Source organism: Bactrocera neohumeralis, chromosome 6 (genome assembly GCF_024586455.1).
Source record: "Bactrocera neohumeralis isolate Rockhampton chromosome 6, APGP_CSIRO_Bneo_wtdbg2-racon-allhic-juicebox.fasta_v2, whole genome shotgun sequence".
NCBI classification, from domain to species: domain Eukaryota; kingdom Metazoa; phylum Arthropoda; class Insecta; order Diptera; family Tephritidae; genus Bactrocera; species Bactrocera neohumeralis.
Window position 1 is genome coordinate 24,199,728 of NC_065923.1, and position 24,622 is coordinate 24,224,349.

General features: G+C 35.2%; 1 protein-coding gene across 6 annotated transcripts in view; it reads left to right on the plus strand.

Annotated features, from left to right (window-relative positions):
• The window catches only part of LOC126762233 (translational regulator orb2-like), an 85,882-nt gene that overhangs the window by 16,550 nt on the left and 44,710 nt on the right, over window positions 1–24,622 (plus strand). For all 6 annotated transcript variants that reach the window (XM_050478833.1, XM_050478828.1, XM_050478832.1 and 3 more), the window contains exons 2-4: window positions 7,813–8,424; window positions 8,558–8,853; window positions 17,759–17,817. In XM_050478833.1, the coding sequence (XP_050334790.1) occupies window positions 8,400–8,424; window positions 8,558–8,853; window positions 17,759–17,817 (380 nt within the window). In that variant the 5' untranslated portion in view covers window positions 7,813–8,399. The remainder of the gene's footprint in view (window positions 1–7,812; window positions 8,425–8,557; window positions 8,854–17,758; window positions 17,818–24,622) is intronic.

Here is a 24,622-nt window from a genome sequence, read left to right on the forward strand (position 1 = left end):
TAATATTGCTTAAGCAAACGTTAGAGATTGAGTAAACCACTGTTCTTCGTTTTTTAATAATTAAAAAAAAAAGGTTTTTGTATATAATTTGGAGCTTCAGTATAAAGTCCTTAAAATAACAAAATTATTTGTAGATAATGGTGGAGTTGAGAATCAATATTTGTTAGCAAACTGCCTATGTAAATATGTAATATGAAAGTAAAGGTATATAAGTAGCTCAATTTGATCTTGTTAACTCTAATTATTGTATTATTATGTATGGGTATGAATTGGTATATATGTATGTACATATGCATAATATATAGAAAAATATTTACATGTACTTGTTTGGATGCATATGTACTTGTATATTTAGTTCAAAAACAAATTCTCGTTTCTCTATTTGAAAGCTGTTAATTTATACCGGGTTTTCCAATAAGAGTGATATGATTTCTTTAAAAAAAACACACACACACACACTAATGTTTTTTTTTAAAGGGAAGCACAATCGATACCATTAAGTTCTGAATATAACATCATTCAAACGGCCGCCACGACTTCTTTTGCAGGTACGAATTAGATGAACCCAATTTTGGAGTATCTTTTCCACTAAATCAAGTTGTATGTCTTGAATAGAACGTTCAATATAGACTTCGAATGCTTGAGGAGAGCCTGGTTTATTGCTGAAGACCAATCACTTCAAATAACTCCACAAGAAGTTGTCTAATGTGTTAAATCACAATTTTTTGGAGTCCATTCAATGTTGCAATTTCTTGAAATAGTCGAATCATCAAACTTTTCTTGCAATAAATCGTTTGTTGCACGTGCTGTGTGGCACGTAGTGCCGTCTTGTTGGAACCAGTTCTTGTCAAGATCAACTTCTTCCAATTGCGGCTATAAAAAGTTGGTTATCATCGATTTATACCGTTTCCTATTGATAGCAACTGTGTCATAACTTTTATATCGAAAGAAGTCAGATGATTCCAACAGAGAAAAAACAACTCCAAACTGTCTATTTAGGTGAATAATTGGGGATTTTCTAAGCACCAGAAACGCCAGTTTTGTATATTTATTGCCTCCCTCAGATGAAAGTTTCGTTATCGTTTTTTTTAAGTTGTTCCAAGTTGATTGAGAAGAATTTTATAAGAATGCCAGCCCAAATCGTTTCTCAAAATCTTCCAGGTTATGGTTTGAGACAGTCCCAAATATTAACAATATCTTGGAATCGACAAGTTTCGGTCTTCAGCAACACTTGCCTTGAACTGCAGTAATATTTTTATTACTTCGAGTGGTTTTTGGTCTAATTGGACACTTGAACAAGAAAATGTACGGACGAAATTTTCATTAATTCGACGAATAGCGATCACAGGTGAACTATTATTACGACCATAAAATGGCAAAAGTGCTTGCGTATATCTTGTAATGACGAGATGGTAAACTTTACTGAATGCAATGAAAAAAAATTAGAGATCATGACCTATAAAATAATGCCGTAACGACACTTATAAATCGTATTATTCCTATTGGAAAACCCTATACATATGTTTAGACATACGAGGTGTGTTCAAAAAGTACCGCGAATATTGTGTTTTTTCAAAAATTATTTATTTATTCATGAATATCTATTTTGTCCCCTTCAAAGTAATCCCCATGAGATATTATACACTTGTGCCAACGGTTTTTCCAATCTTCGAAGCACTTCAAAAATCATTTTTTTTTTATCTTCTTCCCCTCCTCCTTCGATGCCGTCTTTATCTCGTCAAGAGAAGCGTAACGTCGTCCTTTCATGAGCCTCTTCAGTTTAGGGAACAATAAAAAGTCACAGGGGGCCGGATCTGGGGAATACGGTGGCTGCGGCATCATTAGTTTGTTTTTTTTTTGTCCAAAAAATCGCGCACAAGCAACGATGTGTGAGCAGGGGCGTTATCGTGGCCAATTTTTGTTCTTCCACAAATCCGGGCAACTGACAACTTGCGTGAAACATAACTACAGCAACTGTTGATTTAGGTAAAAACCTTATTACAAGTATAAGTCATACGAAATACTTCATTTATCACCTCATCTGTCTCACAGAAAATGAAATCTTATTGCTCCTTTTTTTCGAGAAAAAATGTTGGTTCTTAAACTCATCAAAACTACTCAGACAGGTATGATTATTCCAGTATTTAGTATATTTATGCTTTATCCCTAGGCAGATCCTTGAAAATTATCGCAGTTTTGGGTTCAAAATAAATGCGTTGTCTGCACCTTTAATAGAATATCATGTCTATAATATGTCACTTTAAGTAAATTAATATCAAATTAATCGCTGTCCAATTGTTTTCATGATTCACGAATCGAGTAATGGTTATCTACACGGCGGTATCGATTTTTTAATTACTGTTATCAGTAAAATAATGCGTAACCACACCGAGTAGGTGAGCCTTTAGACATATGGGCATGGTTATTTCTTTTGTTATATGATATGAATCAGTCCAAACTAAAATAACGCAAATTCATAATGAAAATTGAATTATAATTGCACTCATATCATCGCAGTATAGAAAATTTGAAAAAAAGCGTTACCTAATTTGTATTCTAATAAAAACTAATAGATTTTCAAAAAAAATTTCTTCTAAGTTAATTTTTGAAAGTTTTACTCTGTGGATTTCTCAATTCTCAAATTTTTAAGCTTTTCATATCAACATAAAGTTATACATAATTAACTATTTAATTCTCTATAAATTATGTATTCTAAAATATAACACATTTTTTTTCTGTTAAAGATTTCGATGATTTTGACTTAAGCCAATGGAAATTTTGAGTCATTATAATTTTTTCTTTTTTCTGCAATTCGACTAAATAGTGTTAAACTGATGAAACTGATTCCTTTTAAACCATTCCGAAAATTACCTAAAAAATTATCAAAATATATATTTTCTTTGAACAAATAAAAAAATTAAGAAATTTTACATCAAAATGAACAGCGACAGCTGCTGTCGCTTATCTTCAGTTGCTATTTTGTTTTGATGCAGCGATTGCCTCGCGCCGATTAGTCATTTGTGCTAATTTAGTTTACAATAAAAATGAAATGAGGGAAATACCGCTTTACTCATAAATGAAGAGCACATAATCATGCCATGTAGGAAAAGAAACTGCAAAGCATCTTTGTGTATTCAAATTCATAATAGATATTCTATTGAAAAAAAGTCGAGTCCGTTTGCTTCGCAGAGGATACAAAGACTCGCACATCACCAACAAAATAGTTTGTTGTAAGCATAGTTTAAACTATTTAAGTTATAATAGAAACTTTTAATATTAATCGACAATTAATATCATCGATAACACATAAAAATCAACGGTATTTTATCATAGATGTAATCGAATCGTTGATAAAACATATATCGATATATTATTCTTATTCACATTTTTTAATTAATCATATCTGTCGATAATTGAAATCGTTAACACATAAAAATCGGTATTTTATCATAGATGTTCAAAATTATTCGATATATTCTTCACACATTTTTGTAATCAGTTTTTTTAGTTTAGATCTACAAGCCTTTTAGAATTTTTTGTAAAATTCTTGAATGATAGATTAAAGGTATAAAATGTAGAATCATTAAAAAAAATCGGGATAGCAGCATAAAAATATTGTAAATATCGCCAAAAGTGTTCATTAGAACCTATTAATTTTAGAAGTACATGAAAAGATATCATTTCGATCATAATATGGATTTATATAATCGATAATTAACGAAAAGTAATCGATAATTTCTGCGTTTATCGATATCGATAAATTGTTATCATCGCTAATTCCTAGTAGATTTAGTATAATCGATAATTAATGAAAATCTGAAATCGATGCTTATCGATACTTTCTGCGATGATCGATTTGAATTATTTCCTATCATCGCTAATTCCTAGTAAATTTAATATAATAAAAATCTGAAATCGATTTTTATCGATACTTTCTGCGGTGATCGAATTAAATAATTTGCTTTTATCGCTAATTCCTAATAATAGATTTAATATAATCGAAAATTACTGAAACTAAAATCGATATTTATAGATAATTTCTACGATGCTCGATTTTAATAATTTGCTATCATAGCTGATTCTTAGTAGATATTTTCGCTTGTTTTCTTCTAGATAACGCTCATTGCTTTTATAATATAATATTTTAAGTCCTTGTCGCTTTACATATTTCGAAATCGTCCGATTCCGAATCCAATTTTCAAAGTTTGAATTCAGTTCCTAGAGTTGACCATTTTCCTACCGTGCAGTTGTGGAAATATGCGGCATATTTTAATGTTCTTAGTGTCAACAAAAAATAGCAACGTCAGCTGGCTTCGTCAACGCCTCAAGAGTGGCCACGGCCCCAGCCTCAAAGAGTGCTGCTTAAGCATTTAGTGTAAAAATAAATATAATGACCGAAAATATAAATAAATATCTCATATGTGCGAGAAGACATGTATGCAAGTAGATAAATCTTCATGACTGTATCTTTTAACGCATTTGTTCGGTCATCAGCGGCAAAATATGGTTGATGTGTTTCATAGTGCAAAGTGTCGTAAATAATTATGGCTACCATTGCACAGACACTGTAGGTGTTATTGTAGATGTGGGGGACATCTTGTCGTCTTGGGAATACTTAGAAATTATTCAGTTCTACTTGCAAGACTCGTAATTTAGATAGAGACTTTACTGCCTCATGGCCTACCGATATTTGTGGTCGAATTTTTTACTAAAACGAAAATTGTATCAACAAATTATGCGTGTTCCAATAAAATTAACTTCATAGTATCAATCCTTTGTTTATACATTTACTTACTTATATGTATACTTACACACAAAATATATTGGCTTTCATTGAATTGATCCAAAAAATCAAGGCTTCTAAAACCTGTTAGCTATAACAATATAAATTAATTAACGTCAATCGCAAATCCGAATCTGATTTTAATGATGTTTAGTCGTGAGAAATAAGAAGTTGTTGTAGGTGTACAGCCTTGGTGCAAGGTTTGTTCAAGTTTTATGAGGTATTCGAAACTTAGTCTTCTAATGCATCTTTTGTTAGTGCTTCTTCGTGATTTTTGAAAGCGATTTTGATGTAAAAGAAGTGCAAAAGGCTGATTCGAAAATATCTTGATATTGCTATGAGACTTATTCATTATGCTCCTCTATTGTAAATATCGATTCTAGCAACAAAACCGATGTCATATACATAACTTTTTACCAGCAGGTCGATTGATGTTCACTTCTTTTGTCGTTGTTGTTGCTGTTGTAGCGTTTATCTAGTTTCCAGGTTTGTTGTCATCGAAGTCATCTAACGGTTGGTGCAGGAAACACGCTGTTTCGACTAAGTCGGATCATAGAAAGATATGTGAATGGGATTCTCCTAGGCATGCAAAGAGGAGGTGAGATTCTTGCGGCGACTCATTGTACGCTGGACATGTGTTTGGTATGACGGTCGACGAATAAGTAGGAGTTTAATGTGCTACAGTATCAAGAACAAAGTTGTGCAAAAGTCACTCGGCAACTCGAACTCTTCGTCTGAAATGGTGAAATGGTTTTGATGGCTCCACTGTGAATGACGGTACGCACTGACCGTCTAAAGTTATTTGTGTCCAAAGTCTGGTCGGGACACTTGTCGATGTCGTCGATATAATCAAAGAAAGACCTTCTGACGCCCGTCCTAGGAGACGGTTCCTTCCTGAAGAGGAGTTCATTATTTTTTTGACCGGAAGTATGCCGGTCTCGCAGTGTAAATGTTTAACCGGAGACATTAAGTAGCATCCTGTAAACGACCACAGTGCATAATTTTGACACGTCTAAAGGTTCCTCGCTTGCGTTTCACTAAATCCAGGCGTCCTTATCAATTCCGGCCGACGGAATGCTTTGTGTGTTGCGAACAACTTTTCTTTATTTGTTCTCATGAGCTGCCAGCTGGCGACTGACGGATTTTGTTGCGGCTCTATACTTTAACAGTTATCGCAGTCGTATGAGGAGTAAAGGAGCATGGGCTGTCGAAAATCTTAGAGTTGTTGACAGTTTAATTTAAACGTCATCGACCGAGTTTTTTCAGCTCAGTCTGTACTTCGTCCAGTCCGTGAATATGGTCGTTGTGCATCTAGTTAGGAAGAGTGTCAAGCTCCTTGCAGAGGATAAGTGAGAAAAGTCAGAGAGATAGCCGTTTACTTTCGAACACATGCCATCGATTCCATCAACGTCAATATCGTACAATCATTTGCGTACGAAGAGACGGAAATTTAATTTTTTGGTCGTTAGTTGTAGTCGTGGTCATTATAGGTGAGAGAATTGTGGACTGTCTAAGCTCAACATTTTCTCTGTTCATTTACCGTTGGAATTTTAACGTCATCGACCTGAATCTGCTCGAGATTAGGTCGTAGAGTTGATCCCCGCGCGAAAGCGGGAAAAGTATTTATCCGCACTGCGTGCGAGTTATTGGACAGTGTCCAGTCAGAACACCTACAATTGCAAATGTTAGTAATCCCTTCATAATTTTGTCTATTTTTTGTCTTATTATACCCTGATGATTACGTTTGTCACGAAGTTTCTGACATCGAGAGAGAAAATGTCGGAGATCTTATAAATTTTATATATATGTAAATGATCAGGGTGACGAGCTGAATATTTATTTGAGATATCGATTAAACTTTGCATACGTTCTTCTCCAAAAACCTGCTCACAGCTGCCATATAAACAGGACGATCAAATTTCAGTTTTGGTATGAAAAACCTGTGCACAGATATTACATGTTCCCAAAATCTGCGATATAATACTAATATAAAGAGGAACGTCTTTTTATATTCTGAAATGCTATAAGAGAAGCAATAAGTAATTAACGTGTTTTCTTGTTTACAAGTAATTAGGGTTCTGTTGCCTACATTTAGGCGATAAAAACCTAAATACGCATATACATTTGAGCAATTCACAACCTGTCGTAAAGCATCGTAAAATCGTAAAATTTAAAAAAAAACAAGTGTAAAAATTTATAATTTTACGATTTTACAAGTGTAAAAATTTATAATTTTAATTTCATTTTACCTAAAATGAATAATAATATTTTATTTAGCTTTTAGAAAGGTTAAAACCGCGGTAAAATTGCGGTTACAAAAAAACTAAGATTATAAGTAACGTGTTTAAGCACAAATAACTACACCTGCATAGAGTCGTATCTTAGACCTGTTTGCAACAGCTTAGTTGCTAAGACTAGCTGTAATTAACATTATTTTAATTTGCACATACCGGTACTATTATTTATATTCAACTAATTCACAGAATATTTTCTTTTATCTACTTCTCGGTCTTGCTGTTTTGCTGTGCTGCTGCTTTGACTAACGCCACGCTCTGCTTGTACGCGAACAACAAAAACATTTGCATGGTGGCAATGTATGCAACAATCAACTCACTGCCAATTCAACGAACAAACCAAAATATAAATAAATCATTTGAACTGATGACCAAACAACCACACACACACACACATCTACCTTATGTTCGTATGTACGTGTGTTTGTGTGTGTGTACATAAATAATTATAACAATTTGGCCAATACTCACTGAACATCTCTTATTCTACCGAATTTGTTGTTATCACTGCGGTTACTCAATAACGCGCATGCCAAATTACAAAAACAAAAACAATATATATACATATGTATGTATATACACGAAAATTATAATTTTTCCTCGTTGAATTGTATCTTTTGCTCTCCCAAAACCCATCTTCATTCGCGTGCTCACCTTTTGTATATATAAAAATGCCAATATATACATATATGTATGTATGTTTGTGCCCATGCATGTGCTGCTTTCTAAATTTAGGGCATCTTGAGTAGCGGCAGCAGCCAGAAAAAGCACAACCACCGTCGGGACGCACGAGAGAGCAACGTGTGGGCATTTGTAAGTAGTCGACCGGCGCTATTGAAGGAGAACGCATTCGGTGCAGTTGATGTATTTCACTTCGTGTGCATATATCTAGTATGTTGGCAACAGATTTATTATTTGTGTTGAACTAGAGTTGCGTAAAGTTTGCACCGTTTCGAGGAAATTGAAACTCAGCTGATTTGTGCACCGTTATATTACCAGTGCAGACGGCATACAGTCAGTCAAAGTTGGCAGTTTGAAGACTAAATAAATTTAGCATAACTAAAAAAGTACGAAATACCGTTAGAAGGTGTTAGTGTTAAGCAAGCAAATTAATTGCGTTGCAAAAGCAGACAACTGTTATTCAATCTATAAAACGACGAGTTAATTTATGCTCTCTTGATTGTTTCGCGGCACCGCTACAAACTGCAACAACGACGACGACGACGACGACGACGAGTTTAACAGCAGCAGGCACTTCGTCGAGTAACGTGACGACCGGCTAACAGCAGTAGCGGACGTTTGGAAACGCGCACACACATAAAATGGATTCACTTAAAATTCCAAAAGGTAATACCAAAGCCAGGTAACACTCCAAACAAATGCCTTTTAATGCGCCAGACGTCATACACACACTTATGTATGTATGTATGTATCTAGTATATGTGCTAACATGTGTTTCTTTGTTTCTTTTGCCTTGCAGGTGGAAATAGCAATGCGTCAGGTGGCGCCGGCGGCAAACCCACTGGCAGCGTACCAATCACCGTGCGTTTTAATGCCGGCGATGAATGTATTGATGATATCTTTCAGTCATTTCACAATAGCAACAATAGTGGCGGCGTTGGTGCGGGCGTTGTTGCCGGCGGCAATGGCAGTGTGGGTGGTGGCGGCGGCGGTGGCAGTGCTGGTGGTGGTGGTGGTGGTGGTCCGAACGCCGGCGGTGGGGATTCCCTGTCGAGCAGCCCATCGCAACATCATCAGCTGCAGGCACAACAAAATGTAAGCGCCTATCATGTATGTATGTATAGACGTGTATGTGCGTATTTGAATGTCTGCTTAACGTAATTAAAATAATATGTATTAATTGTGTTTGCATGTGCAGGTGGTTTGCACATGCTCATTCTTGTTTGTTGTATAAATATTTCGTTGAAATATTTTCATTAGATTACTTTTGCAGCGCATTGCATTGTAAATATTATCTCAAAGTCATAATTGCGGTTATAACGTGTTGTAGTTATTGTTGTTGTTGTTGTCGTTGTAGTCGTAGTAGTCATTCCCCAAATAATCTTGCGTAATGTTGTCGAGTTAACAGTTTTTGGCGGCATATTCACGTCCAGGTCCGTTCTGATTAGGTAAAGCCGATTCCGAATCCGTGGACCGCATTGCCGTGGGAACGGTATTAGCTATTCTACATCCGTTGTTTACTTTCATAAATATAATTTTCATAATTTTTGAGATAGTTGAAGTAGGAGTTAACACCGAAAGCCACAGATTATCACTCGATTTTCTTCTCCGATCTAGGCTTCTCTCGCCGGGAGCTATTGAGTGATTTTTCGAGCACCCTCGAAACCTCTCTCAGTAAATGTGCATTTTTTGCATGCATTTTCATAATCAGCGCTGAATATTTTTAAATATTTGAATTCTCTTGATCCCGTAGCCCATGACGGTCTGTCTGTTTGTATATACGCGAACTACTAGTCTCTCAGTCATGAGATATCGATGTGACAATTTGCACACGTTGCTCATTTGGCTGAACCGCCGATATCGAAGGACTATAGCGTCCGTTCCCACGACAGTCGGGCCTTAGTAATCGGAATGGACCCGGATTTTTATCGGACCAAGGACAGTCAACTCGGCACCATACCTCGAAATTACTCCAGGAACCTTTTTTGGGTCGAGCAAAATAAAGTGCTTGTATGGAAAACTTTTTCATTTGGCAAGATATCTTCAGGATATTTAGCACAGATTGTTATCCTAAGCAACAGTACAATTACCAAAAAAAAAATATCTTCATAAAAGTCCCTTTTTCTTAAAGGTTGTTATTTTCAAATAGTTGGCTACAAACTGTTAGTCGGTTACATTTTTGGATTCTATTATACAGTTAGTTGGTATAAGAAATGCACCTGTGAAGGGTATATAGCTTCGGTGCAGCTGACTTTCTTGTTCTTGTGCTTTGTTTATTTGTAAATGGTGTTTAACTAACTATTTGTCTTTCCGATAGGCCATCACTGTGGTATCGATACCAAATTCTTTATTCGTTTATCTTCACTCCGCAATAATAAACAATTAAAAATATGCCTTCAAATTCTTAGAAAGTCTATTATTCGCCAATTTTTTTTGTTTATACTACATACTTCTATTTATTGATCCATTGCAAAAAGCCCTTACGGCGGCAGTTTTCGTTCTGCATAAAATCGCTGGCGACCACTCGCCTGCATTTCGGTTTGTTTGTTTCAGTTGACGTTGGCATTCGTGCAAAACAAGTTCAGTGTTATTTCATATCGCGATTTCTGGCTGCCGGTTGTGCCGTTTCACTAAATATATAATCTTGTTCTTTTTCATATATGTATATAGACCTATACTATATATGCATATATAGACATGCATACGTGCTATATCGAGTTATACAAATATGTTTTGAGTGAGTCATGCGAGTATAATATACCATAGCTTTGAAGTATTCTTTGCATTTTACACGAAATATTCTTCTGCAACGCATTTAGAATATAAAGAGTCTGCGACTTTTTTATCGTTGCCGAATCGCAGGTTTGTGCTTTTTTTAATCAGTGGTGTTGAATTATATTTCGTTTGTATTCTGATCTATAGCATTGATCAAGTGTAACAAAGGTTCGTTTTTAGAAAACGTGTTTTTTTTTTTATTTGAACGCTCCCACTTTTGGGTGAATTTGATTTTCAATGTAACACTTATCGCTTTTAATCGCCTTTAGTTATAGTTCTGTCGAAAAGTATATTATTGGAAAGGTGTGTTTGAATTTATGTGCGCAAAATAATATTCCCTAACACGTTTTCACCAAAGTTTTACTGCATAAAAGATAAATGTGGAGTATTTGTTCAAGGCGAAGATATTAGAAAAGATAACAAATATGTTACTTCCGCCAATCGGATCACTTAATTCTTTATATCCACGTTACATATTGGACAAGAGTTTTTTCGACTAACGGTTGTAAAATGGGATAGATTATGGTTGGTTGCCTACTAGGTTAGGTTAGGTTAAGGGGATACATGGGTAAAAAACGCATTTTTTCAAGAATTTTTTTCCATTTAAAAATTGAAATATTTGAACAAAGAAATTCTGAAATTTTTGGAAAAAAAAATTTTAAAATCGGCCATTGCGACGCCATTTGGAAACAAGATACGCCCTCGTTTGCAGGATAACTCCTAACAGTATAATCGAAAGTGAAGAAAATACATGTTTTAATTAAAATCTTAACTTAGAACTTGGACGAAGAAAAAAAATGAAAATTGGATTTTTCCAGACATTTTTACAAAAAAATTAAAATTTCTCTACATTCTTTTTCAAATAGTTGTAATCGTAAAAAAAATCCTTCGCCGAAGTCTTTGAGAATTGTATCTCAACTATTTTGCCAGCTCTGCCGAAGATAAAACCGCCGATATGTTTCAACCACAATGTTCCAAAAGCTAGCCAATGGAGGATTAAGGCCTGAATGTTTCCAACTCACCTTTCTTCATACATATTTGACAGTTAGCGTGCGGAAAAATTTTCATTTAAAAATCTTCGAAAAAGGGCATTTTCTCGGCATGGTTTGGTAAAAAATAAACGCTGACCGCTTTCTCTTCAAATCTTTTATTGTCAAGTGACTTTTTAAAGATTGACAGTTTTACGGGACAAAATCTAAACGGTGTATTGCTATCCAACGCTTCCTAACCTAAATCGATCAATTTGCTAATGCGATGCTCTGTGCTAATTTTACCCTTTACCAGCTAGTCGATTAAGATCACACTTTCTCAATGTTAGAAAACGATGGCCATCACCTTTCTTTGCCAGTGAAGTCCACAGTTTCGACTGTGGTCTCTGATGTGTACTCGGGGATCCATGTTTTGTCGGCGAAAACTGGGTAAAGTGCTAGAACCTTTGCTTACAGCACGAATGAAATTATCTGGTAAACTTGCTATTTATTGTAGGTCTGTAGTATTTGAGAATGAATTCGAAAAATTTGCTTGTTAATAGTCGCGGACTTCAGGCGTACACTTTGACTTTAAGCACCACCAAGAGAAGGGGTAGTCAAATCTGGAGGTCTGATTGGCCAGCCAGTGCTATCTCTTTTTGTCCATTTGCGCGACAGTCGGGTTGTACGTAATCGGAACGAACCCGGATTTTTAATCGGCCAAGGACTGTCAGCTTGGCTGTGTTTCTCAAAAATTTTTAAGGAAAACAATATGAGAATTTTTCTTCCAAAAACTGAATAACTAGATTCGCACTGCGACACGATACGTGGTCTTATTAAACCCATTAACAGTCGGGACCTTTTTTCATGCATTTACTTACGTGCAGTCAAAATAAGCAGAGATATCTTCATATCGATTTCTATCGACTCTTTTAATAAAATAGGACTCAATGATTGTTTTAGACCAAATGAAAACCGTCACTTTTTTTTTAAGTTTCGGTGTGAAGTGTCTCATAATTAAAATTGTACTGATTTAATATTTACAGATTTTATCTAGTTGATTATATGAGATTAGATAAGTAAATGAGGTGCACCCTGTCGCAGAACCGGCAATTTGCACAAGATTCGCACAAAGCCCATGTTATATAAGTGCTTCTTGAGCTTACAATGGCCTGTGTAGAATGCGACAAGTAGCCTGAGTTTTTCCCTTGGGAGGTATATTTCATATTTAAACCTTTTGAGGTTGTAACCACTAGTTAGCAACTTGGCATAGCGCATAACTAGGAGTTGTTGCCAACACTTATCCCTACCCACTACTTCATGCTTGTGGAGCAGCTCCTTTATGTTGTGGAGACCAACCGCAATGAAAGGTTCCGGTGCTACCATGTTGGTGGATTCTGCAAAGCGGACAAGCTCATCAGCCAGTTCATTCACGGCTATACCTTTGTGACCTGACACCCAAATAAGGTGCACTTGGTTACAATCTGATAGACTGTTCAGTCTATACACTCCTGCAAAATATTAGATAAGTTAGTAATTGTCAAAGTCGCCAAAAATGGCTCATCCTGTATTATATTTGAATTTAATAAATTAATATGTTATTTTTTATTATTATATTTATTATCTATATTTTACATAAACATATTTTTCTCCTCTTTATTTATTTTTTTCAAACTAATAACTTTTTAATTCGTAAAATTTATTTGCAAGTTGCTAAGATTATTTTGGCACTGAAACATAAGTATCTCATGATTTATAAAAACACATAAATAAGCATCCGCTACTTTGTCAAAATCTTTCGCTCATTAGTGATGATAGAGGTCTGCCATTCTGATGAACGTGTCTTGGCGAGAGCACCTCATGCCTTCTTCCTCTTCCTCTTCCCCATCATTTTTATTTTATTGCTTTTTTGCCATTTAAATTATATTTTATTGCCAAGCAAATACAAATATCTGTCTGTACATATGTAAGTGCATGCTAATTTGGCGCATGTGGCATCTCTTTGATAGCAGGTGTTTAACGAAGCAATTAAAATAATTGATGAGTAGTGAAATATTTTTAATTGCAAAGCGAATTAAATGATATATGGTGTGTACTTTATAAAAAATAGAAAAAAACTTTAGAAACACATTTCGCTTTGTCACCTTTTGCTGCTGTAAAACGAATTTTAATGCGCACTCATGAGTTATGCACCTAAGTACATACATACATATGTGTGTGTGTGTGTAGAACAAACATTTCGGAATGCACTAATTGTTTAACAATATATTGTGCTTGTAAATATTAGCACATGTACATTTGAGACTTTTCTTTTTTTTTACAATCTAGTTAAGAAACTTCATTTCATACTTAGTTGTTTTAGTACTGAAATATTTAAATATTTATACTTGTCGTCGTACATAGATATACAGGGTGCGCCATATGTTCTGTCAGTATGTAAATGTTTAATAACTTTGACAATTACTAATTAATTTTTGTTTTAGAAAACTCAGTTGATCACTATTGTGACTGTCAATTGCTTTACCCGAAACAATAACTAATAAATGGGCTGATTCCATTTTAGACTTTCTGCTGCTGTTGTTGTAAAAATTACTTATTTGAGACGAGATAATCTAAATGAGGCCTTAAACAATAATCTATGCCGAATTTCGAGAAGATATCTTGTCAAACAAAATACATATTTTATATACGGGGCATTCCATACCAAATCGACCACTTTTGAACCCGACCCCTTTAGATTTTGCTGAAACTTATCCATCCTTTTCTACCCTTTGAAAAACATTTTTGAGATTTTTTTCAAAATTTTTGTCCAACTTCAAAAAAAGTTATGAATTTTTCAAAAAAAGGCTTTTTTATTTTCAAATAGTCTTAACTTCTGTAGAAATTAATTTTTGGGGACCTTTTTTTTTAATTTTTGTTTTTGAATGAACTTTTCGAAAAAATACACGAAAAAAATTTAACACGATCAATTATATAAAATAATCGGTTTTTTAAGTAAAATCGTCATTTTTTGGAAGTTCGCCATTTTTTGAAAGTTCGCCAAATTTTTTTTTTATGTTTTTCTCACAAAAAACTTCAATTAATTTGACAACTATCCCTGCTAATCCCGGTGTGGGCCGATTTTTTTTATTTATTTAAAAAAAATTGTCAAATTTTCAAATGTCGGTGTGGGCCGATTTTATTTTATATTTTTTTTATTTATTTAAAAAAAAATTGTCAAATTTTCAAAAATGAAAAAAATAAAAAAAAAAACATAAAAAAATCGGCCCACTCCGGGATTAGCAGGGATAGTTGTCAAATTAATTGAAGTTGTTTAAGCTGTAAGCTATAATCATCCAACCTTAACAATTTTATTTGGAGATCGTAACGTTGTCCTAGAGAATATTCTATGCCAAATTTCGTGAAGATACATTGTCAAATAAAAATGTGTTCCGTACAAATACTTCATTTGAACCGATCAGTTTGTATGGTAGCTATATGCTATAGTGGTCCGATATCGGCGTTTCCGACAAATGAGAAGCTTTTTGTTGAGAAAATGTTGTATGTAAAATTTCAGATCAATATCTTTAAAGCTAAGGAACGAAAAAAGTTCATATCGATGAAGGAAAGATCCTTATGGCTACTGCTTGCAAAAACATTGCCAATGTTTATCCTTAGAAACTCGAAATGGTCGCAAATAAATGAAAAGTACAGAAAAAAACGTATTTTGATTGATACTTGATTAATCTTGTACTCAAAAAAAAGTCCAAATAAGTTAAAAAGCGCTAAATTAAATAGAAATAAAAGACGGTTAGGTTTTTTAAAGTTAGGCAATGCTTTAATATCGACAAAGATGGCAAACCCTGTATGAAAATTAATTACCAAATTGAAGCTCCAAAAATTTAAAGAGTACTTGTTTTCTTGTTCTATACTTAGTTTTTATAAACATTCACATATAAAGAGTGGTCCATTTCGAGGTTCTCTACTTTTTGAAGAAAAAAACACAGAAACTTAAAATTTAATGGGGAATGTTTATTGTTATTCGAAAGAACATTCTTTGGCATTTATATTTTGAAGATTATTGCTTTGAGATATTAGCCGCGGCTACGTCTCAGATGATCCGCTGAGTCCAATTTACGATGACTCGTTCGAGCATTTCGACTGGTAACTGACGAATGATACACGTGATGTTTTGCTCCAAGCCCTGAATCGAAGACGGATTGTCCGCATAGACTTTCGACTTTACATATCCCCACAGAAAAAATTGTAACGGTGTGATATCACGCATCTTGGTGGTCAATCGACCGGCCAAAAATGTCAAATTATCTGCTCACCGAAGTGTTCATGAGTTTTGATGAAATATGAACCGATGATTCCGCCGACCTAGAAACCACATCGAACAAGTGTTTTTTGAATGTTTTTTTGATGAATTGGCAGCTGTTGAATTTTTTCATGTTGCTCTTCGTCGGAAATGAGCCTCATCGCTGAACAAAATTTAGCTTGGAAACGTCGGATTTTCTTCATGCAAATTTTAAAATTACAATACAGAAGTCTGAATTTCAGACATGACAGATGACGTGTAAAAGTAACGGAATTCACAATAATATGCTAGCTCAACAACTCTTTTTATACTCTCGCAACAATGTTGCTAAGGAGAGTATTATAGTTTTGTTCACATAACGGTTGTTTGTAAGTCCTGAAACTAAAAGAGTCAGATATAGGGTTATATATACCAAAGTGATCAGGGTGTCGAGTAGAGTCGAAATCCGGTTGTCTGTCTGTCCGTCCGTCCGTCTGTCCGTCCGTCTGTCCGTCCGTCTGTCCGTCTGTCCGTCCGTCCGTCCGTGCAAGCTGTAACTTGAGTAAAAATTGAGATATCATGATGAAACTTGGTACACGTATTCCTTGGCTCCATAAGAAGGTTAAGTTCGAAGATGGGCAAAATCGGCCAACTGCCACGCCCACAAAATGGCGGAAACCGAAAACCTATAAAGTGTCATAACTAAGCCATAAATAAAGATATTAAAGTGAAATTTGGCACAAAGGATCGCATTAGGGAGGGGCATATTTGGACGCAATTTTTTTGGAAAAGTGGGTGTGGCCCCGCCCCCTACTAAGTTTTTTGTACATATCTCGGAAACTACTATAGCTATATCAACCAAACTCTACAGAGTCGTTTTCTTCAGGCATTTCCATATACAGTTCAAATATATATAAATGGAAGAAATCGGATAATAACCACGCCCACCTCCCACAAAGGTTATGTTGAAAATCACTAAAAGTGCGTTAATGGACTAACAAAAAACGTCAGAAACACTAAATTTTACGGAAGAAATTGCAGAAGGAAGCTGCACCCAGGCTTTTTTAAAAATTGAAAATGGGCGTGGCCTCGCCCACTTATGGACCAAAAACCATATCCCAGGAACTACTAGACCGATTTCAATGAAATTCGGTATATAATATTTTCTTAACACCCTGATGACATGTACAAAATATGGGTGAAATCGGTTAACACCCACGCCTTCTTCCAATATAACGCTATTTTGAATTCCATCTGATGCCTTCTCTTTATAATGTATAGTACATTAGGAGCCAATGATGATAGCGGAATCGCATAGAAATCTCGATTATCACTTTACCATGCGAGAGTATAAAATGTTCGTTTTGTTTTATTATAGTTACAGAAAAAATATGTAGATAAGTTCAATCAAACTATAAATTTGTGAGTTCGCCGAAAAGAATATATTTTTTATTAGTACTGCTAATACTGGCTATAAATGTTCCTATCTTATCTATTGTTTGCATTTATAAATGCATTTTTATGGTATAAATATGTCGTAAATAACAGATATTTTGCAAAAGAGTTGCCACCTGTACATCGCATAGCAAACGTACGTTTTGTGTGCAACTTTACGGAATGCATTTCAAGAACACTTTAATTTTTACATAATTTTGAATAGAATTTTGAAAACTATATATTTCAAATATTTCATAGTAGCGTTGCCACATATCGGAAAATGCAAAACCGAGTAGAATCTCGCTCTAATTGCGTGCTATAAAATACTATGAGTTTAAGATTTTTTTTTTAACTTAATGCTCTTTAATAAAAAAAATTTGGGCATAAAGTTGCCACTTAAAAATGTAAAAATTTCGACATAATTATAGTAGAATAATTGTTATTCATATTTTTCTAACAATTCTATGTTTTTATTGCTTTCGTTTATTTTCTTTTTGCTTTTATTCGCTGTTCACTTATGTATTATTTTGTTGCCTTTCAGGTGGATGATGTAAACACAAGGAATAATTTTCTGCAAGGCAACTTTTTCAACCGCAAAAGGTATGTACTGCACACTTTTTTTTATAAATACGACATATCAATACTTGAATCAAAAATCACCCCAAAAAACATTTCTACCTTCTCTTACACATAACTACTGTTGCCAGAGATTTTTTTTGGTAATCCAAAGCTGCGGCTCTAATCAAATGTTGGTTGCTGTGGTTATAATTTTTAATTTTTTACTTCTTTTTAAGCGATGGTGTGGGAAATAGATACAGAAGTAATTAAGTAGGGCTCAGTAAAGGCTAAAAGTTTATACATTAAAATATCCCAAAAATATAAAAAAGATTTAGAATTATATTTCATAGATTTTTCATAACACTTTATTAAATGATAGAATTATTTTATATTGCAAAATATATATTTATAAAATAGTTTTTATGTTCACTTTATATATTTTTTATAACTTTATATATGGTTTTTGGCATTTTGGGAAAACTTTTAGTTGGTTTACATTTATAGTAATTTCTTTAAATAGTCTTTATAAGAGCTAAAACGGTTATGTCAGTCTACAGCCTTGAAACAGCAGCCTATTTTGACATTTTTTTTCTACGCTTAAGGAGAAAGCAACCGAATTTCTATCTCTCCGGTATATCTAGTCATATGCGAGTTTATCAAAAAAGTTTTATTTTGATCCAAAGTGAAGTCTACACTTCCGATTCGCCTCTTTCCAAAGGGCGATGGTCTCGTTCGTAGCTCTCTTAGAACAATGCGTTTAAAATTTTACATGCTGGGCTGAGTAAGCCAAACTCTTCCACGCTGGTGGATTGCACAGAGAAATATATTTTTTTATTACTCTATCAATTGAATACAATTTTTGGAAGCCTAAAATGTTCTCAAGCAATTTTTTTTTTAATCTAGGCAGCTCTTAGCCACTTAAGTATGTATCAAGCTGCTTTTGACTTGAATTTTTCAACATCAAAATTATACGCCATTGACAGGAAAAGGTGGTAATCACTTGGTTCGAAGTCCGGACGATAAAGTGAATGGCTAAAATTCTCTTAACCAAACAGCCGAAGCTTCTAGTGAGGCACTTTGGATGTGTGGGGCTTGCCGTTGTGCTGATGGAACACAATTCCTCTCCTATTGGCCAAAAGCTGGCCGCTTCTGGGCGAACGCTTCCTTTAGCGGTCGAATTGTTGTTAGAACAGGCCTGAACGCCTGTACAGGTTTGGACGTAGGGGAGCAGCTCATAACAGATTATTCCCTGCTAATCTCATCAAACACACAGCATAGCATTCTCAACCGTCAATCCGGGCTTGGTCACCGTTTGCGTCGGTTCATTGAGTTTGGCCGTTTTTGTCACCAGTAACCATCGGTTCGGAAATTAATCGATATCTTGCGATCCACTAGCGACTCCATGAATTTCCATGAGATTTTTTGCGTTATCTTATGTGGTACCCTTTTACATGCAGCCGGTTTTAAATAGTTATTTTGTGGAATGTTTAGTTGCTGGGCGGATAAAAACAGTTTTGGATGGTCGGGCGATGAATCGATAGAAATTTATCGATATTTTCCATTTTCTGGAACATCAGAGCGCGGAACGAAATCGACGAAACCAAAACTATACGTGGGTGACTGTTACAGTTTCAGCACCATCAACGCTATTGGGGTTTTTTCTCTTTGTATGTATCCATCTTTGACACGTACTCAAATATCATCGGAGTTCAGCAATCACAAAACTGTCTGTCTGTTTTTTAGGACCTAATCTTCTCTCTAATGATATACAGCGTGAAATACTGAAAGCTAAAGCTATCGATTGGAAAAATGATGGATTTTTACTTTTTTTTTTAAATATAACAAAAACAGTTTGGGATATCAATGAAATTCTTTATTTCTGGGAAAGTACATTCGATGCCATTCATTCCAGTCGCTGAACCCAATTTTTGACGGTTTTCAAGCATAAATCGGCCGATACTGCTGCAATTTCACGTTCAATATTCGTACGAAGTTCATCAATCGTCGCTGGCTTGTTGGCATAGACCATAGATTTGAAATGAAATAGTCTAACGGGGTCGAAACGCACGACCGAGGTGGCCAATTGACCGGTCCATTTCGTGAGATAACACGTTCAGCAAACTTGGTTTTCAATAAATTGATTGTGATCTTCGCTGTGTGCTTTGTGGCGCCTTTGAGGCCACTTACTTCGAATTTCGGTAGTAAATTTGAATAATTTCGACTCGTTGTTGGATCGTATATCTTTCCATGATGAAATGAAAAAGCTCTCTGAAGAGAAATGTCAAAAGAGCGGAAAAAATATGGCGTCGTTTGTGGTCCCTATCGGTCTAGTTTTATAGAGGCCTATTGAAAAACCCTATATATAGAAAAGTGACACCATGCAAAATTAAAATTCTGGCCGCGTATTAAACATTTTAATATTGTACGAGTAAAAACGAATTTATAATTATTCGTTTTCGTTATGAAAAATATTTGTTTACATTTCCTTGATAAGGCTTCGATGCATTAGTGGTACTGATTGATCATTCATAATATGACTTGTAAAAAATATTATTTATTTGCGCATATACCATACATATGTACTATATATTCATATATGTATGTTTATTTATATATTTAGATATATGAATGTGTATATGTGTATGTATGTTTCTATTGTCATAAGAGTTTAGCGCCAATTTATGATACAGTCATAATAGCATTTGTATGTACAAGTATACATAGCAATACATATAGTACATATGTATAATATATATCTACACATATTTTATTACTCAGATAGTGTTAAAGTAGCAGTCTCGTGCGTATGCAAGCAGCTTTATTCCCTTTTTGGTTGTTGTTGTTGTTTTTTATATATTTTTTTCTTATTGTTCCAGCTCCTTAGCTGGTGTTGATGGCATTTTTGCCTCTTTTGTCACTTTACATACGCGCTTTATTGTTAATTCCGCCAGCCTTCCCCCTCATACCACTTGGGTGGTCGGTGGGTTGGTTGGTTGGTCTGCATATACTCGTATGTAATGATTGCCAACGAATTTATGAATGAACATAGACACGCTGAAGTATTGTTCTATTTCGCTGTGGTTGAGCGCACTGAAGAACACCAAAAGTGTTTTTTTTTCCACTCATTTGTCTTGCCGACTGACGGAGTTGTTAGCAGCAGACAGACAGAAAGTAAAGTAAGCTGGCTGGTGTTTGCTTTGTTTGTCGTCAAGGGAATGAAGTGGCGACTGAAGTAGCTGCCTGCTCCCTGCTGCTTGTCTTCGGAGCAAGTGCAATGCATTGCTTTGCATTCATAGGCGCATTCCCATGCAATCGCTGGCGAGCTTCTGCGCAGACTCGCATACCACTGTACTTAGCTCTCTATATATACATACTATATGTGTCTGTATGTACCTGCATGTGTGCAAAATGCATTTTCAGCTCAAGTCAAAGTCAAAGCGAGACACAGGTGAAACGCTTTCAATTATGTGCCACGCTATATTGATTGCAGTGAATGACTTTAGCTTGAGACAGCAGGCTTTTTAATAACCGCCGCAGTCTTTTCTTTGTCCAAGCTTTGTTTTATATATACATATATATAGTTTTTTATTTTTATACCCTGAACAGGGTATGTTAAGTTTGCCAGGAAATTTTTAACATCCAGAAGGAAACGCCGGAGATTATAAAGTATATACCTATATAAAAGATCACCGTAACGAGCTAAATCGATTTAGCCAAGTCGCGTCTGAAATTTTGTGCACGTCCTTTTCTGTTCAAGAAGCTACTCATACGTCTGAACCGCCGATATTGAACCATTATACGATATAGCTGTCATACAAATCGACCGCTTAAAAACTAAATCTTGTATGGAAAACTTTTTAAGTTGACAAGATATCTTCACAAAATTTGGCATAGATTATTATCCAAAGCAATTCTGCAATCTCCGAACAAATTGTTCAAATCGGTCCACTGCAACATATAGCTGCCATACAAACTGATCTATCCAAATTAAGGCTTTATATGAACAACTTTTATATTTGAATAGATATCTTCACGAAATTTGTCATAGATTATTATCCAATGCAATGCCGCAATCTCCGAACAAATTGTTCAAATCGGTCCACTATAACATATAGCTGTCATACAAAGTGATCTATCAAAATCAAGTCTTTATACGAACAACTTTTATATTTGAATAGATATCTTTACGAAAATTGTCATAGATTATTATCCAAAGTAATGCCGCAATCTCCGAACAAATTGTTCAAATCGGTCCACTATAACATATAGCTGTCATACAAAGTGATCTATCAAAATCAAGTCTTTATATGAACAACTTTTATATTTGAATAGATATCTTCACGAAATTTGTCATAGATTATTATCCAAAGTAATGCCGCAATCTCCGAACAAATTGTTCAAATCGGTCCACTATAACATATAGCTGTCATACAAAGTGATCTATCAAAATCAAGTCTTTATATGAACAACTTTTATATTTGAATAGATATCTTCACGAAATTTGTCATAGATTCTTTTTTAAGGCAATGCTACAATCTCCGACCAAATTGTTCAGATCGCCCCACTATAACATATATCTACCATACAAACTGATCTATCAAAGTCAAGTTCTTAAAGAAAAACTTTTTTTTTAGATGAGATATCTTCCCGAAATTTGGCATAGATTATTATCCAATGCAGTGCTACAATCTCCGAACAAGCTGTTCAGATCGGCTCACTATAACATATAGCTGCCATACAAACTGATCTATCAAAATTAAGGCTTTATATGAACAACTTTTATATTTGACAAGATATCTTCACGAAATTTGTCATAGATTATTATCCAAAGCAATGCTGCAATCTCCGAACAAATTGTTCAAATCGGTCCACTGCAACATATAGCTGCCATACAAAATCAAATTCTTGTATGGAAAATTTTTGCTTTTGGAGGGGTATAGCTTCCTTCCGTGTAGCCAAAGCTAGCATTTTTCCTGTTTTTTGTCTTTGTTTACCTTTTCACCCTTTTTAACGGTACTGTGCGCGCGCGCTACACTTTACACACTCAAGTGCCTATCCATTCTTGCTGCACTCGGGCAGGCAAGTCGTGCGCTTGAATTGCAATTGCAACGCTGTTGCCATTAAGTGGATCTCACAACTGCATTTGCATACAAATTTATGTCTGTGCATGCAACGAGGCATAAGATATAGACACTACACACATTTATACACATATATACTCCTAAAGTAGTATATACAATTAAGCATCTCAGCATTGCTTGCCGACGACTTGTCACTTTGCACCGAAAAACTAACAACAATCTACATTGTTAATGACTTTGACTGTCGCGCTGCTGTTATCAAGTGTCTCTGCGCTGGCAGCAGCGTCTATGTGTCTACTTAATTTAGCTTTAGTCGTGTCTAGGCTGTAGTCTGCCTACCCTTTGTTGCCATCCCCCGCCGTTGCACAATGTTTGCGCTTGCTTGCCCTCTTGCCGTACCGCCTTTCCCACTATTACTTTAGTAGTTACTACTTATTTGCTCGCTGCAAACCACTTTGTTGTTGTATTTTTTCTCGTTTTTTGTTTGTATTGGTTTTGTTAGTGCATTACTCCCAACTCTTTCGTCGTCGGCGTGTGGAACAAAACGTCTGCTTTCTTGCACCTTTTCATTTTAAAAATTAAAAAGCGTCTGGGTATGACTTGTTTTATGCCTACGTTCGAACCCCTGAGTCTCGTTGACGCGTGTCTCCTTTGCACATACTTCGCTCGCCAATACCGCTATTGAATGCTTCTACATTTGTGTTGTTGTTGGGAAAACTTCACTTATGTATATGCGCTGCTGTAGACCTATTCTGTCTTCGTATTTGCATTATTTAGCCCCTTACCGCCCCTGCGCCTAAACGTATGCTTACTTTTGTTCTTTTGTTCATGCTTTTTCATATTTATGTGTTTATTCTGCACATTTTTGTATTTCATTATACTTATTTTGTATTTCTTTACACATTTTGTATTTTTTTCCTTTTAGTTTTATTTTTTTGTTCTTTTATTTATATAGTTTTTGCTGTTTTTTTTTCAGTTTTATGTAGTTTTTGCTTAATTTCTTCCCTTTTTAACCTTCTTTATGTTGCAGTTTTGTTTGTGGCGCTCTGTGTCTGCTGCATTTCTATACATTGCAACCGTGCAGTTCGACATGTGCTCAAATTACTTCTAGCCACATACAAATATATCCGCATACATGGTTGTAAAGTCACTAAATTGCACTAGCTCGTGTTTTGCTCACATAATTTACACACACACATGCGCTTGTCAGTTGCTTACGCTCCTTCGTTGGTGTTGCAGTCTTTGTAAAAGGAAACATATGCGGAAGAAGTGCTCATAGCGGGTTCGAGAGGTTATTGATTCCTGCATAAATTACATATATACACATATATATTAATGCATTTTCATATATAGGGTGTGTGGGTTAGTTTTTGAAATTTTGTGAAGAGTTTCAGCGGCTTCGAAATTCGTAACTTGATATCTCATTTATTTAATTATTCATCAATATTTATTTTGTCGCCTTCAAAGTAAGCCCCACCAGATGTAATACACTTATGCCAAATATTTATCCCAGTCCTCGAAACACTTTCCATAAGCACTTTTTGGGTTGGCCTTCAGCTCTTTCAGCGAAATTTGCTTTATCTCTTCGATAGGTTGTAGTTTGGGGAACAAGAAAAATCACATAGAGTCAAATCTGGTGAATACGGTGGTTGATCGATGATATGCATTGCGTTTTTGGCTTTAAATTCGGTCACAATAGTGGCTCGATGCGAAGGTGCCTTATCTTCGTGTTAATCCCGTGAATTCTTTCATAATTCCGGCTGTTT